This window comes from Leguminivora glycinivorella, chromosome 5 (genome assembly GCF_023078275.1).
Source record: "Leguminivora glycinivorella isolate SPB_JAAS2020 chromosome 5, LegGlyc_1.1, whole genome shotgun sequence".
NCBI classification, from domain to species: Eukaryota; Metazoa; Arthropoda; class Insecta; order Lepidoptera; family Tortricidae; genus Leguminivora; species Leguminivora glycinivorella.
Window position 1 is genome coordinate 17,819,296 of NC_062975.1, and position 17,550 is coordinate 17,836,845.

General features: G+C 38.8%; 1 protein-coding gene across 1 annotated transcript in view; it reads left to right on the plus strand.

Moving 5' to 3' along the window:
- The first annotated feature begins 205 nt into the window (after positions 1-205).
- Positions 206-17,550, plus strand: part of LOC125226118 (polyamine-transporting ATPase 13A3-like) — a 37,819-nt gene continuing 20,474 nt past the window's right edge. The window contains 12 exon segments of the mRNA XM_048129986.1: positions 206-382; positions 3,208-3,435; positions 3,899-4,124; positions 4,461-4,665; positions 5,760-5,973; positions 7,697-7,827; positions 9,557-9,739; positions 10,354-10,542; positions 11,508-11,666; positions 12,057-12,110; positions 12,222-12,356; positions 17,036-17,149. Coding sequence (XP_047985943.1) covers positions 349-382; positions 3,208-3,435; positions 3,899-4,124; positions 4,461-4,665; positions 5,760-5,973; positions 7,697-7,827; positions 9,557-9,739; positions 10,354-10,542; positions 11,508-11,666; positions 12,057-12,110; positions 12,222-12,356; positions 17,036-17,149 — 1,872 coding nt within the window. The 5' untranslated portion in view covers positions 206-348.

Genomic DNA, 17,550 nt, shown 5'->3' on the forward strand with positions numbered 1-17,550 from the left:
ATATTGTTATCTAACTGATTCTGATTGATAACATTCATTTCATTATTATTTTATTAACATTAACCATTAACCATTTATGTAATGATCGATGAGCATCGTTTTTATACAGAACTGAAACGGCTTTGACGTCATTTCAGAAATTAAGAAAAACTTTGACGTTTATCCTTGCCTATGAATTCATTCATTCATAAGGTGTGATGTGAGTAGTGGGATTTCGTATCCTGAAATTCCATATCTATTTAATATTTTTGAAATGAGGTAGCACCGGTTAATAAGCAATAAATAAATACCACCCTAGTACTATGCCTTAATTTATTTATATAGTGCAAATAATCAGTTTTTGCGGGAATGCCGAACACGAACAGTGCCACCGTTGCCAATGGTAAGTATATTTCACCATGCAAATCCAACCTTTACTGTATGAGTCACAAAATGTAAGGGAGTTTCAGTGCATCTTGAGACTAATGTCCACGTGACGAAATATTTGCTAAGTAAATGTACTCTGTTTTAACTGCGTCGCTATTTTATAGATAATGAATCAGTTCTGTAACTGATGCAAGTAGATAGGTTTAAATCATATTAGATGCACTTCATGCACCTGAAAATTATTGAACTGTGTTATCGACTCATTGCCTGCTCATGTTTCCTTGATAAAAGACATCTTAAAAGTTGTTTATAAGAGTTGATTATACTAAGAATTTGTTTTAACCTTGTCAGTGTTATGTTTAATTATATGGGTCATTCCTATTGATTCAAGTGATTGAGATAACTGATTGTTGCTTCTACAACATTCCATAATGAGATGCTTCAGTTAATTGAAGGTTAAGATGAGGCATTTGTCAATAAGACCTCAAGATTTCTTGTACTTTTTTCCTGTAATTTTAAGAATATGTTTATAAGTTCCATTAAGGGAATACCTACTTTTGAAAACTATTTATTTTTCGATAAAAAAATCTAGTATAACTTATCTCGTAAAATTTTGCAGATAATGATGAAAATAATCCATTTACATATGGCACAGTTTACATATAATACCAAACTGCATCCACAGAGAAGTAAATGGAAAATATCTGTATGGAACTGTTTTAACTATTAGATATCTCTGAGGTTTTTATTTTTATGAAAAATATATATGTTCCACCAAAATTACATATTAAATAGAGCTAGGTTTGTAGTAGCTTAATTTTCATCAGCCTCGCCTAAGTGTGACAGAAAAAAGTATTGAAGATTTATATGCAGTTAGGAAATAAGGTCAGACTTCTGGGCACCTTGCCCATTGATGGTGATCTGGCCTATTTTTTTTTGTATTAGTTTTTTTTTTTTTCAAATAATTCAGGGTTCCGTAAATCAATTTTTAGGTTCAACAGGAGGACCCTCTGGTGTGACTCTGTCCATCTGTCTCCGTCCGTCTGTCTGTCATAATCTTAACCGTTAGCACTTTTTGGTACCAATATGTATATCAAGCACGCCAACAAAGTCAAAAATAAAAAGTGGAAAAAAATGTTTCTTAGACCCCCTAATTAAAGTGAATGTGTGATATATCGTTGGATAGGTATTAAAAAATTAATAAGGGTTTACTAATATCGTTTTTTGATAATATTAATAGTTTCGGAAATAATCGCTCCTAAAGGAAAAAAAGTGCGTCCCCCCTCTAACTTTTAAACCATATGTTTAAAAAATATGAAAAAAATCACAAAAGTAGAACTTTATTACTTTCTAGGAAAATTTATTTTGAACTGATAGGTTCAGTAGTTTTTGAGAAAAATACGGAAAACTACGGAACCCTTGTCTCCACTACCCAAAGGTTTTCTGGAAGATATCACTCTTTAGCAATAAGACTGCTTGTTGTCTAGTGTCTACTATAGTTAAAGTTATGCACTTTGTTTTTATGTCATGATATTTTAATATTTATGAGCAATAAAGAATATTTGTATTGTATTGTATTGTTAATGAACTAAAATAAATAATATTAATGAGTCGGCAATCAAATGCCCGATCAAATGACTTGTTATGGACCAATGATCATAACAATAAAGCGATAAGTAATAAAGACAAGAATATCTCATTTATCATCACTATCAGATCAGATAATCTTGCCTTGATCATACAATAAATGTTCCTTCAGCTGATAAGACTAAAGCCCTTGAAATAGAGTTGCATTTGTTTTAACCCTTAATTGGGCATAAAGAGTATATTTCCCAACCTACTTTGAACTTTATTTATCTTTGACAGGTGTCAAACTTGACTAAATTTTGACATTCTCAGTTGAAAATGTTCATTCTCCCAAAAAAATGTGACAACAGTACCTTTTTGTATGGGGTGAAATTCAGTTTTTATTATTTTTCGCATGTGATTATATTAATGTACACCTTTAAAACACAATAGTTCTAGACTTTTTATTTTAAATTATACAAGCATAACAAAGGTGACAGATTTGGAAACTAGACAGCAAATATTTTTTTTATTCAATTATCTACTGTATATGGTTTCAAGCTGTCCACTTCTTTTGTCTAAATCTTTTTTTATAAGCCTGTTTAACATTTAATAAATATTTCTAATCAATAGTTTAAAAAAAATACAGAGCTTCATAAGACTGGTTCCCAATCCGTGCATAGTGTGTAAATATACCATACAAATAGTTATGTGACCTCCTTGTCGTTGTAAGACATATTATACAATTAATGCTGTATATTTCCCAAATCAATAAAAATAAAATGACTATGATCGATCTTATTTTCACGGATGGATGTAGTGTGAAACCACTCTTAAGAGCCCTAAGAGATTCCTCAGGCTACATTAATTTGGTAATGAGCACAGATAATAGAAATAAAGCACCACATAATTAGAAAAAGAATATGGACAGTACTTATTTTTAAACATAATTTCTATTTAATAAGTCAAAGAGAAAGATATAAAGTAAATGAATTGACCGTGACGTCACTCCTCAGTTTTTCATAGTAATTCCATATTAGCAAATCGTTTTGACAGTTCTTAAAAAGAAGCTGATTTGACTAGTAGGAAACTAGCCTATTATTTTTAATTAATAAATTGAACAGAAACATTCTTGGTCTTGGGAACACAACATTTTCTAACATGCAATATAGTTCCGAGTTAAAAAGTTGGAGGTCTCTGCTGTACCTCTATAATATTATTTTTTACAACAGTTGTATCTGATATCCAACATAACCAATCCCTGCCTTGTTCCAGATGATTATGAAGTTATCGGAGAAGCCCAATGGCAAATACTGGAGAATGTTGTTGATGAAGAGATCTTCAAGATCTACGGCTTCAAGTACTCCAAAGTACGAGCTATCATATTCCATGCTGTGTGCATAGCACTATGTGGATTGCCGTATTTTGCCTTGGCATATTATCCTTCATTAAACAGATTCAAGTACTTAAAATGCAGTTTGAAAATGGCTGAAGAGATATGTGGTAAGTTTTATCATTTTCTATGTATATGGATTTTCTGAATGGGTCGCGAATGCGCGGCCGCCGGCATGTACTTGTAGCTCGGCGAAAGAATTGCGGAGTGAGCTGCCCCTGACATAACACACAAGATTTACAAAACATAATTGTGAAACGGAGTTTAAAACTGTTACATGCTTACTTTTTAAAGAATTACGGTGCCGTCTTCATGAAACATTGCGCATTACTCTTGTTACAGAACTCATTAACAAAATCCCAAATGTCTATTTTTAACCCCTGACGCAAAAGCGACGGGGTATTAATATAAGTTTGACTTGTCTGTCTGTCTGTGTGTCTGCATGTCTGTAGCATCGTAGCGTCCGAACAGATGAAGCGATTTAAATTTAGTATTTTTTGTTTGAAAGCTGGATTAGTCGGACCACTATGTCGGGGACTTTTTCCAAATTTTAATTTTGTGGTTATTTTCCAGTAATGGATGCCGAAGGCTCATTCAACATGGAGAAAGTTATAGAAATAGACCTGAATATCGCCAACCACAACAACAAACTGCGGTACTTCATCTACCAACACACACGGTTCGTCTGGCTCAACGACCAAGGAGTGTTTGTGAACGTGCAGTCACTGAACGAGAAACTGACTATCAACCTTCTGATGGATAATATGTCGGGGATCAATAAGCGACAGCAGAATGAGTTGTAAGTATTACTATGGATTTTCAAGAAAAATTGAATATGAGATAATCAATTCGGAATGGTGGTGTATAGTATGGCCATTTCCCATAGCACTACCTAAACGCCGATGCTCAGAAGATGCTAGGTGGGGTGACTCTAAAAGTCATTAGCCGGATTCACACTGACGTCACTGACCGAGCACTTTCAGGAGGCAGTGCCTTGTGCGCAAAGCGTCCATACTCAAGCGCGCACGTTGGTCTCGTCCAAGCCAATTTGCTCGGCATGGTGGCCGGCTGTTCAAAATAGTTCTGATTAGAATTGATTCTTCAAGTGTTCTAAATCTATCTATGTTTATTTCAGAATAAAACTATACGGCACAAACTCAGTAGAAGTTGAAGTGAAGAGCTATTGGACACTGTTTGTGAACGAAGTTTTCAACCCGTTTTACCTGTTCCAAGTGTTTTCCATCGTGCTATGGTCGCTAGACGAGTATTATCAATACGCTACGTGCGTCCTGATACTCTCTGCGGGATCCTGCATGCTGGCCCTGTATCAAACTAAACAGGTAATTTACAACCCTTTTTACCTGATCTAAGTTTTAAGCATCATGTTCTTATTGGTAGGTGAATATTACCTGAGGCCCATTTCTCAAACTGAAAGTTACACGTTACAAGTGAAAGTCTCTTTCCAACTTGTCATATTAGACATGACTACCGCTTGTAAATTGTAACTTTGAGAAATGGGCCCCAGTACGTTTGCTGATACTATCTGCAGGAAGTGTTTAAAAAAAAATTCGTTTATTCAGTATAAGAGTAAGTATACATTTTTCAGAGTTGGAACCTCTTTTTAAGTAACAGTTACTTGTATTACGAGGCACCGCTCTTCCTTAGTTTCTAAATGAATAACATTGGTGACTGGTCCAGTGTTTATCATGCTGTCGCTGTATTGATACCGTCGACATGTTAGCTTTATCTGAATGCTGATTGTACCGATCGTGTCATTTACAAAGACGCGTCTTGATTTGTAATGTGATATTTATTAAAGGTTAGATTTGACGTCATCTTTGATTGCACGAACAATAACAAGGTAAACAGATAATTTACAACCCTTTTTACCTGAACCAAGTGTTTTATCGTGTCATGGCAGATAGATTTATGTCAATACCGTGACATCCTTAATGAATGTCAGCAGAATTTTATTACAACCTCTATACCTGATTCAAATGTTTTCCATCGGCAACGTGTCAAAGTACAAGTCAAGTCAACATCAAAAAGCTCGCTCAAGTTGCACAGTCTAAATGAGCTTAATTTGCACCGAATTTAGCGTTGGTATTTTTGTTGTATGGGAATTTCCATAGACGTCTGCTGCGTGACGTTGATATGTCTGTTAACTGTGGTTGATGCAACTGGCCCACCCTTTAAACGCCGCGTTCTTAATGTTGCTTACTAAAATGGATCACATGTGTGCCGCGCGGCGTTCAACGACTCAGGGCCGGTTGCATCAAACCGTCTGACACCGTTAAAGCGTTCGTTAAATTTTATGGTATGGGAAGTTCCATAGTCGTCTGCTGCGTAACGATGATGTGTCTGTCAAATGTGGTTGATGCAACTGGCCCTTAATCATATTTTTTACTACACAACGGTCGTCATTTGTCCCCAGATGAGCATAAACCTCCACAAAATGGCCGGCTCCACCAGCTCATTCACCGTGTCCGTTCTCCGCCCGTCCCGGACCGGTCGAGAGGAGTGTGTAGTCAACGCAAGCCGACTGGTTCCTGGCGATGTACTTATACTGCCACCGGACGGCTGCGTCATGCCTTGCGACGCTATGCTGCTTACTGGCAACTGTATAGTTAACGAGAGCATGCTTACAGGTAACGTAATTATTTAGTTTTCTTTAGGTTAGCTTTCCTTTAGAGGTGTGTTTTTAGGCGAGCGACTCGATTAGTTCCTGGCGATGTACTACAAGACGGCTATGTGATGCCGTGCGATGCTATGCTGTTGACTGGCAACTGTATAGTCAACGAGAGTATGCTTACAAGTATGATGATTACTTTTTAGGAAAGCTTTCATTTAGAAGTGTGTTTGAGGAGTGCGTAGTCAACGCAAGCAGATTGGTTCCTGGCGATGTACTATCAGCTGCAAAAGTGCACGGAGAAATTATGAATGAATTTATTCATAAAACCAGACGGCTGTGTGATGCTATGCTGCTTACTGGCAACTGTATAGTCAACGAGAGCATGCTCACAGATAACATATTTAGTAGTTTTAGTACTCTATAGGGTAACTTTCCTTTAGGGATGTATTTTGCGGCCGTGCGTGATGAAGTAGGTATTATACTACCTACCTACACTTATACTACCACAGGACGGTTGCGTTATGCCGTACAATGCTATGATGCTAACTGGCAACTGTACCTATAGTCAACGAGAGCATTATTGCAGTTGCAGTCGGCAATCGTTTAGTTTTTGGGGTGTGCATGCTCAATGCAAGCAGCCTGGTGATATACTTGTACTGTCACCTGGACGGCTGCTTACTTTTTACGCTTACTGCTTACTGGCAACTGTTTAGTCAACGAAAGCACGCTTACGGCCCAGCCACGACATTGGTCTAAGTGCGACAGCGGTGAGAGGCGGCCATACATTGGAGCGAGACACAGCGATGGGACTTTTCATTCGCACGTGTGGCTGCCGCTTACCGATGGCGCGCTGAAAAATGAAAATGAAATGAAAATGTTTATTTTTCAAGTAGGCATATTACAATGCGCATATGAACGTCAAATAAAGCTACGCCGGCTCTAACCCTACGCCTCAGCCTCGAGAAGATTTCAGTCCCCCCTCAGTTGGGAGGGGGGTATCCACTATGGGACCGGCAAGAAACTCGGCGGGCCACTTCTTTTCAAAACATTACATCTTATAATTAACATGCATTAAATAACAAGATACAATTTAACATGCAAAAGTATTCATCAAAAAAAAATGTCAACAGACTAGATAGGTACTCTATGAAAATTAATTTCAATAATAGTTATTTGTTATACAAGGGTGCAAAGTTGTATTTTAACGCCGAGTGTGGAATTGAAAAACGAGCAAGTGAAAGGATTCTATAGTTGAACCACGAGCGAAGCGAGTGGTTCGAGAATAGAATCCTGAACTTGCGAGTTTTCAACACACGAGAAGTAAAATACATTTGCACCCGAGTCTAACACAAAACTTTTCCCCTCACTATAGCGAGGAAACTACAACGCAAAAAATGCGTTTATCACTGCTTCCAGTAGTTCCACAGGTGGTAAATCATCTTTATTACTAGATTCACCTACTTTTATCTATTTTAAAACAGTTAATTTGACTTTATTCAAGGTCAAATTACTTTACCCACTAGTGGATAAAATGTATTTTTACGCGCTGGTATTAAAGGACAAAACACGTGTTTCCGAGCTAGTGAGGGGAAAATTATATTATTAAACTTAAACCAATGTCGTGGCCGGGCCGTTAAAGATAACAAATATTTTTAATATGATAGAGAATTCGTAACGTTTTCATTACTATGCGTATTATAGTGTATGTGCAACTCTGTCTAAGAACTTATTTTTTCCAGGCGAAAGTGTACCAGTGATGAAAGGCCCGCCCTGCCCCTCCCCAGAAATATACTCCACAGAAGGTCACAAAAGGCATACCTTGTTCGCTGGCACCCACGTCATTCAAACCCGTTTCTATGGCAACAACCAGGTTAGTCCGGCTTATTTGTGTCACATTAAAGTGCAGTAGAAAACAATAAGTAATTATGGTTGCTATTTAATAAGAGAACTTGAAGCTTTTCTCAAGGGCTTATATTTATTCTAATCCTGAGTAGAAACAATGCGTTTAAACAAAACAATGTATAACATTTTTGGTTTCAATCTTAACTGAGTTGAAACTTGAAAGTGAGCTTTCGGTTTCGGTCGATTAATGCAAAAAAGTTCGATCTTCAAAAAAGGTTATTATTTTCGCGAGACTCAATGTAAATACATTAATTTCATGAACCGAATAAAGTAGCATTTCTTTTGTTTCATTGCTTTTTAGGCTTCCTTAGTCAACTAGGAACCCTTATAGTTTCGCCATGTCTGTCTGTCCGTCCGTCCGTCCGTCCGTCCGTCCGTCCGTCCGTCCGTCCGCGGATAATCTCTGTAACCGTTAGCACTAGAAAGCTGAAATTTGGTACCAATATGTATATCAATCACGCCAACAAAGTGCAAAAATAAAAAATGGAAAAAAATGTTTTATTAGGGTACCCCCCCTACATATAAAGTGGGGGCTGATATTTTTTTTCATTCCAACCCCAAACGTGTGATATATTGTTGGATAGGTATTTAAAAATGAATAAGGGTTTACTAAGATCGTTTTTTGATAATATCAATATTTTCGGAAATAATCGCTCCTAAAGGAAAAAAAAGTGCGCCCCCCCCTCTAACTTTTAAACCATATGTTCAAAAATATGAAAAAAATCACAAAAGTAGAACTTTATAAAGACTTTCTAGGAAAATTATTTTGAACTTGATAGGTTCAGTAGTTTTTGAGAAAAATACGGAAAACTACGGAACCCTACACTGAGCGTGGCCCGACACGCTCTTGGCCGGTTTTAACCCCTCATATGACGCCTATAAATTTTGATCTTGAAAAAGTGACATTAAAAACAACAGCATCCGTGTCTAAGGCGTCTAAGCATACAGGGGGTAAATCATACAAAATTCATACCAATTTACTTACTGATAAGGTTAAGAAATAACGCTTACATAAAATAGTACAGTGTGCAACAAGAGAGGTAAGGGGAATACTGCAAAACGAGTGAATTAAAAACACGGGTTTGTACACTTACCTCCTGAGTTCCACATACACACAATGAGAGGAAAAAACATAAGGCAAAACCATCAATGGCGGCCTTGCGATCCCTACCTAGTATATCTTCAGCTTCACCTATATATCGAATTATTCAGATAAAAACGCCTTTTGAGCACAAACAAACCCTAAAATAATGCATATTTTAAATTAAATTCAATGTTCGAGGAAGCATACGATTACGTACATACAATCACGCCTGTATCCCATAAAGGGGTAGATCACATGTACTACTCGAGTTTCAGTGCCACTCTTTGCAAAAAGGGGTTGAAAGAAAACGAAATTGTGACATTGCAATGACAGGTCGCCTACGCCGCAATTTAACCCATATCCCACAGTCGACTTGTACGACATTTTTGAATTTACGTGTCCGTCAAAAACTATTATCAAATGTGATGACAAACATTGTGTGTAACTTAGGAGGTAAGGATATTGAATACTCGTGTCTATAATTCACTCCAGCCTGCGGCTGTCGCGAATTATAACACTCGTTATCAATATTCCCATACCCCCCTTGTTGCACAAATGTACTATTAATAGCCAATGTGATGAAAATACAATTCCAACATTTCTCTCCCCACAGGTGCTAGCCAAAGTAGTCCGCACAGGATTCTACACAGCCAAAGGCGAGCTGATAAAGAGCATTCTCTTCCCGAAAAAGTTCGACTTCCAGTTCTATAAGGACGCCGTGAAGTTCGTCATTTTCATGTTCTGCATCGCCGCTATTGGCATGGGGTATTCCATCTGGCTGTATCTGCAGAGAGGCGTAAGTATAATGAACGTATGCTTAGATAAATCATATTTAAAAATCTTAGAAACAAGATTTCTATGACTGAATTTAAAGTAAGATTTTGACCAACCATGAACATGCACCAGAAGATCAATAGAAAATGTAGACAGCAGCAGTTAGTATTAGATACAATGAATGAATGGTATCAGTTGACATCAAAACGAAAGTCAAAAATAACTTAAATAACCTGTTTCTCGCACCCTGTGTGTGTTTTTTACAAATTTTGTAAACGCCAATTTTCATTCATTTGATATAGCTGCCTTGACCTGTAAAAATACACCCTGTATAAGAAATCAGCTATACTCTATACGAATGGTAAAGCGTACTTTTCGACGGCATTTAACTCAGTCTCTGGAGGTGTACCAAAGGGCAGGATCTCCTTTGCTTAATAAGAACCTCTTAAAAATTGTTCCTTTGTATAGTACAAATCATCTGAGATGGTTTTTTGGCTTTTGCCATAATCCGTTTAACAAAAACCTTTGTTTCTATTATTCACGGCGGCTAGCTCCCGTCTCCACGGCATGCGCTAAAGTATCAGTGTAGTTAAAAAGCAACTAGCATTATTATAACATGTTCCTTTTTTTTAACAGAGCCACGCCGAAACCATAGTGCTCCGTACACTCGACATCATAACCATAGTCGTGCCCCCGGCGTTACCCGCCGCCATGACAGCCGGCATAGTGTACAGTCAGCAGAGGCTGCGCAGGAACAAGATCTTCTGCGTGTCGCCTCCGAGGATCATCATCTGCGGGAAACTGCAAGTCATGTGCTTTGATAAGGTAAGTTCCAGATTATACTTTTTTGCCTTTATTTGTCCTTTTAAGTTCAGTGTGCGTAGCCGAATGCACAAAAGCTCACGATAATATCTCTCTCCATCTCTATCGCTCTTGCGTATTTACGCGACAGAGCCAGACTACATTTCTGCGGCGTTTCGCATCGCAGAAATGCCATTCGGCTACGGGGCCTGAATAACTCTTAAAATTGTTTCGATCGTTGTTTCGGTGGCTGCAATTTTTCAACCCACCAACTAAGCGTCAGCTGACGTTCATGAGGGTTGATTATTCGTACTTCGTAGCCGTTAACCACTTTACGACATACGACATATCGCCCACAATGGAGCGGCAACAATTTTACTAGCGCCATCTAGGCGATTGCTCTTGATCTACTTTAACATTTTTAGAAATCTGTCAGTGGCTCGGAGACTACTATTGACGGCCAACCAAATCCTGGCACTAAAAAAGGCGGTAAATTTGAAAATCTGTTAGTGTAACTATTGACGGCTCACTGGCCAATTTTCTTCATGAAACGCATGCCTTCCTAAACTTTGACGTTGGCGGAATCATCGACGAGCCATAGCACTTAAAAATTGATTGAAAATGCAGTGGTGAAGTTTTGATTCCCATTAGAAAATATGAATTTCGTGCCCTATTGACGACCGGTTTGGCTCGGTCGGTGGTGACCCTGCCTGCTGAGCCGCGGTCCTGGGTTGGAATCCCGGTAAGGGCATTTATTTGTGTGATGAGCACAGATATTTGTTCCTGAGTCATGGACGTTTTCTGTGTAAATAAATATTTATATATTATGTATATCGTTGTCTGAGTACCCACAATACAAGCCTTCTTGAGCTTACCATGGGCTCAGTCAATCTGTGTAAGAATGTCCTATATTTTTTGTGCCAAAATCTGGTTGACCGGCAATATTTTCAAACCCTGCAAATAATTTATAAATTCCGTTTATATTTCAGACTGGAACTCTTACAGAAGACGGGCTGGATCTATACTCAGTGCTGCCACACCAGTCAGGCGAACGTTTCGGCCGGACCGTGGTCGAAGTGACAGCCCTCCCTCCGCGCAGTCCTCTCATACAAGCACTAGCTTCTTGCCACTCGCTTACTAGCATCCAGGTATACTCTCTTCAATATTTACCGTCTATATCATAGGGTACCATAGAAACCAAAAGGTGGCAATGCCCCATAGCATTCTGTAATACACATCTAGATATCGTAGTACACTTGGCGACGTCAGTAGTCAGAAGAAGGTTTCGGTCAAACAGTTGGCGAAGTGACGGCGCTCCCGCCTCGCAGTCATCTTAAGCAAGTTTTCGCTTTACTTTTTTACTAGTATACTCTCTTCAATATTCAAATAGTCTATGATAAATTGTGTTAGTGAGGAGAGCTTGGAAAGAGAATGCAAAGAGAATGGTGTCCCTTACCTTTCCTTAATCAACATCTGAATACTCTGGATGCATTGATACGTGTTCATGAATGTCGGTGTTGAAGTAGTTATTTTTCCAGGGCCAGCTAAAAGGTGACCCGCTCGACCTCAAGATGTTCGAATTCACGCAGTGGGTGAGTATTTATATACGACTACTTAACTGTTCCTGATACTGCTGCTTTTTGCACTCATAATTTATTTCTTAACCTCAAATAAATTTTAGTAAAAATGACGATATATCTCAGGTACTTGAAGAACCCGGTCCAGAAAACACGCGCTACGATAATCTAACGCCAGCGATTGTCAAGCCCAAGTCATCACAGAACGAGCTACAAGACCTGGACAACTATGATCCTCTCACCATGGAAATGCCCTATGAGGTAAATTAATCAATTATATTAATAGGGAAAGTGAGATGGCAAAGACAAACAATATTATTGTTTACAAATTATTAAATCGCGTTATCTCTGCTACTCCTCATTTGACTTAGGTATCTGTAGGTAGGGGTTAGCTTATCCAGATACCGCTTAAGACCCCTTATTCCTTAGAGCGCTCATCAATTTCACGAAACGGCCATCGATAGATGGCGTTGGCGCTCGGTACGCGAGCACCGGCAACTCAACGCGCGTTTCAACGCAGACACGAATAATCTTGATAGTTTTGAATTAAATTGCTAATAACATAATTTTCAATTTTATATGGGGACTCTCTATTTAATTTCATATTCATGGTATGGTAGTAGTAAATAAGGTATATGAATGTAGTAAAAGTATAGTATTAGTCTACATGTACATATATAAATTCAGGTTTCCTAATTGATTGATTCAACAACCAACACCGCTGAGCCGAAACTACGAAAGCTAGAAAGTCGACTTTGGTATTCTTATAAGAACATCATGCACTTACGTCCAGTCCAGAACAGTGATATATATTTGGTGCAGTGGAACTGCTGATGATGGTCAGAACACTCAGAACCAAACTCCTCAAATCTGAACGGCACGCTTATAGTGACTTTGGTATTTTTATAAGAACAGCATGCACTTACGTCCGGAACAGTGACATTTGGTGCAGTGGAACTGCTGATGATGGTCAGAACCGAACTCCTCAAATCTGAACGGCACACTCATAGTGACTTTGGTATTTTTGTAAGAAAAGCATGCATTTAAGTTCAGAACAGTGACATTTATTTAGTTATGTTTGTTAAGCATAATTATTGAGTTTTCAAGTCAAAGTTTGTCAAGCTTCGATTTCTTATAATCGGATTCATGAGGAATTGAGAAACTCCTCAAACCTTAGCGTTATACGTATATTGATTTGTGTTGCCATCAAAAAATTAAAGCATTAAAAGCAGTTTTAAAAAATACCTACACATTTCTACATAATCCAACATTCGCAAGTAGCTTTCACCACAACCCGAAAGGCGGCGGTTTTTTTTTTTCTTAACACTTTCGAAACCGGGCTCTACGCGGCGCTACGACATTTTCGCTACATACGGGGAAACCCATGTAATCGGCTACGCTTCTACGAGCGGTGTACCCGACAGTCGGGTTCTTGGTAGCGAAAGTGTTAAAAAATATTAAACGTTTTTTTATGGGATAGGAGGCAAACGAGCAGATAGGCTGCCTGATGGTAAGCGATCACTGCCGCCCATGGACACCAGAAGCACCAGAAGTGTTGGAGGTGCGTTGCCGGCCTTTAAGATGGATGTACGCTCTTTTCTTGAAGGTTTGAAGGTCGCATTGGTCCGGAAATACCGCTGGCAACAATTCATTCCACAGTTTAACTGTGCATGACGTGACCAAATTTGCAAAACATTGCGTCTTAGAAACATTTTAAAGGGTGAAAATCAAAATATGTAAAAGCGGAAAGAAATATATGCAGAAAGAAAAAAAAGAAGCTGTCAATACTGAATCCCCTAGGGTGGCTGGCTATGTACGAATAGCACAGAAAAGTATTAAAATAAAATTAAAACCGGCCAAAAGCGTGTCGGGCCACGCTCAGTGTAGGGTTCCGTAGTTTTCCGTATTTTTCTCAAAAACTAACCTATAAAGTTCAAAACAAATTTTCAAATAAAGTCTTTGTAAAGTTCTACTTTTGTGATTTTTTTCATATTTTTAAACATATGGTTCAAAAGTTATAGCGATTATTTCCGAAAATATGAAAATTATCAAAAATCGATCTTAGTAAAACCTAATTCATTTTTAAATACCTATCTAAAAATATATCACACGTTGGGGTTGAAATGAAAAAAAATATCTGCCCCCTCTTTACATGTAGGGGTACCCTAATAAAACATTTATTATTATTAACGACCTTCCACATATTTATAATGAGCCCAAACATGATGGGGTTATGATGAGGAGAATAGCAGTTCTGTTGACCACCTCCTGACTCCATCATGAGACCTTGGACCTCATCTAGTTCGATGGTGCTCGTCAGCCTAAATCTAATGAGCCCGAACATGATGGGGTTATGATGAGGAGAATAGCAGTTCTGTTGGCCACCTCCTGACTCCATCATGAGACCCTGGACCTCATCTAGTTCGATGGTGCTCGTCAGCCCAAATCTAATGAGCCCAAACATGATGGGGTTATGATGAGGAGAATAGCAGTTCTGTTGACCACCTCCTGACTCCATCATGAGACCTTGGACCTCATCTAGTTCGATGGTGCTCGTCAGCCCAAATCTAATGAGCCCGAACATGATGGGGTTATGATGAGGAGAATAGCAGTTCTGTTGGCCACCTCCTGACCCCGTCATGAGACCTTGGACCTCATCTAGTTCGATGGTGCTCGTCAGCCCAAATCTAATGAGCCCAAACATGATGGGGTTATGATGAGGAGAATAGCAGTTCTGTTGACCACCTCCTGTCTCCATCATGAGACCCTGGACCTCATCTAGTTCGATGGTGCTCGTCAGCCCAAATCTAATGAGCCCAAACATGATGGGGTTATGATGAGGGGAATAGCAGTTCTGTTGACCACCTCCTGACTCCATCATGAGACCTTGGACCTCATCTAGTTCGATGGTGCTCGTCAGCCCAAATCTAATGAGCCCGAACATGATGGGGTTATGATGAGGAGAATAGCAGTTCTGTTGGCCACCTCCTGACCCCGTCATGAGACCTTGGACCTCATCTAGTTCGATGGTGCTCGTCAGCCCAAATCTAATGAGCCCAAACATGATGGGGTTATGATGAGGAGAATAGCAGTTCTGTTGACCACCTCCTGACTCCATCATGAGACCTTGGACCTCATCTAGATCGATGGTGCTCATCAGCCCAAATCTAATGAGCCCAAACATGGTGGAGTTATGATAAGTAGAATAGCAGTTCTGTTGAACATCTCCTGCCTGACTCCATCATCATGAGAACCAGAACCTCATCCTGGTCCCAAAATATAATAATAATTCAAACTCTCAACAAACTTCACGTATAACTTAAAATCCAAAATCATATGAAAAGCATGTCGAATGCTAAAATTGCATAAGGTGTAAAAAGGATCAAGATTTGTTTAGTCGCAGTTTACGGCACTTCTCGGAACTATCGAGCTGCTTACGAAAGCTAGGTGCGCCGGACGATCAAACGCAGGTCCGTTGTCTTCGAGCGCTCGGCGCAGACTGAGCGGGCTCGCATTAGCACAGTGTCTTTTATTCGAATTTTAGGTGTTTTAAAAACATATCTATTGACAGAAAGGTATGTCTTATATGTATGATTTTTTTCTTATAGGTCAATAAGAAGTTCTAGTTTAGGATAATATTATTTAAGAGTTACAAAAAATGCAGGAATCGCAGGAAAACTACATAATGTAAACCTCTTTTTATCGAAAAAATGGGGAGGATACGGAAGGTTATTTATCCACCATTTCAAGTAAATCTTAAAATGTCAATGTATTAGCTAACTCGTACAGGATATAACAAATAGGATTGTGATCATTTATTACCCCAAATAACATTCTTAACAGCACAATCACGATTCTAAACGAGCTATACCACTACGAAATTTGAAAACGTCTTCCGAAAAAACTGATTTTTCGGAAGTATAAAAAGACATATTTTAAAGTAGTACCAATTGACTTTCTAGCTTAAGATATGTACTTTTAGGAACATTATCATTTTTTAATAATCATTTATAGTTTCTTTATAATTTTGAATGAAAAAGGTTCTATTTTGCAAAAAACGCTCGTCTTTAGGAATAAGGCCTCTTAAGCGAAAGGGTCTAGTCGGTTCGGAAACAGAAGAGTTGTGGAATGTATTGGACCGTTCACGACTCTTCTCTTTCCGAACAGACTAATCCCTATAATTAATGAATCTACGGTTGTACTCACGTTATTATATCGCTATTGCTGCGACATAATAACGTGAAATACAACCGTAGATTAATTAATTACTTGAATATGTCTCACGAAAGTTTAACGGGTTTAACTAATCCCTTATTCAAAAAGCGTTTACCCGTAATTTGAAGGGCTTAAAAAGCTTAATGAACTGATTTCACCTAGCAAAAACGTTGGTAAGCAAATCTTTACGAAATACCCGATCTAAAATTTTCGATGATGACACCAGGCCCCGTAGCCGAATGGCATTTCTCCGACGCCAAACGAAAGCGATACGCCGCTGGCTCTGTCGCGCCAATACGCAAGCGCGATAGAGATAGATATCTACTAGCGCTTCGTTTCGTGAGCGATTGTGCCATTCGGCTAGCCACCCTGACCGGTCCTTGCCCGTTCAATAAAACCAAAGACATAATGTAACTCCGTATAGATAGATAAAGTGTAAGAAAAAAACGTACCTCAACACCATACAGAAAAAGGTACGGTGGCCTAGATGACATTACACCTTTGGGGGACGCTCGGCTAGATGGCGATAATATTAATATTTGACATTTTAACACATATCAAGCTAAGAATATGGACCAAATTGTCAAAACTGAGGTTCAAAAGTTTTAAGCCTGTGTCGAGAGATGGCAGTCTATGCACTGTGATTACACATTTTACTTTGACAGTAATTCTCTATAATACTCGATCTTCTTTGATAAAACTGACTTTTTATTCTTGACTCGCAGGTGGGTCTGCTGCGGCGGTTCCACTTCTCTTCATCACAGCAGTCAATGGGCGTCATCGCCCGTGTGTTGGGACAACCGCAGATGGTGTACTTCGTTAAAGGGGCCCCGGAAAAGGTTAGTTTTGTTGTTTACATTTAGCCTAGATTCCATGAAAGTGAGCTATTTTATTTACCATTACGCTTAGGTTTGTCACATCTAACGTTGAATAACTTAACAATATGAACAGAAGCATGCTGCTCTGTTAATGATTTATACGAGATATCTGCTTATAAGTAGTAGCAAAATAACATATTGTTTCTATTACGTCCAGTTTCCTAAGTTGAGACAACAAAATTACATTGCCTAAGGCGAACATAATCAATTAACATATTTCTATGTACAAACGCTTTCAGCCCCTTGGCAACTTGACAGCCGGAGCGCGAGAAATCAAGGCCAAATTCATGTATTGCGCTCGATCAAATGTGTGAGCGTTCTTTATTTACTGTGCGCAGTTACTGTCTAGTCTTCTCTCAATC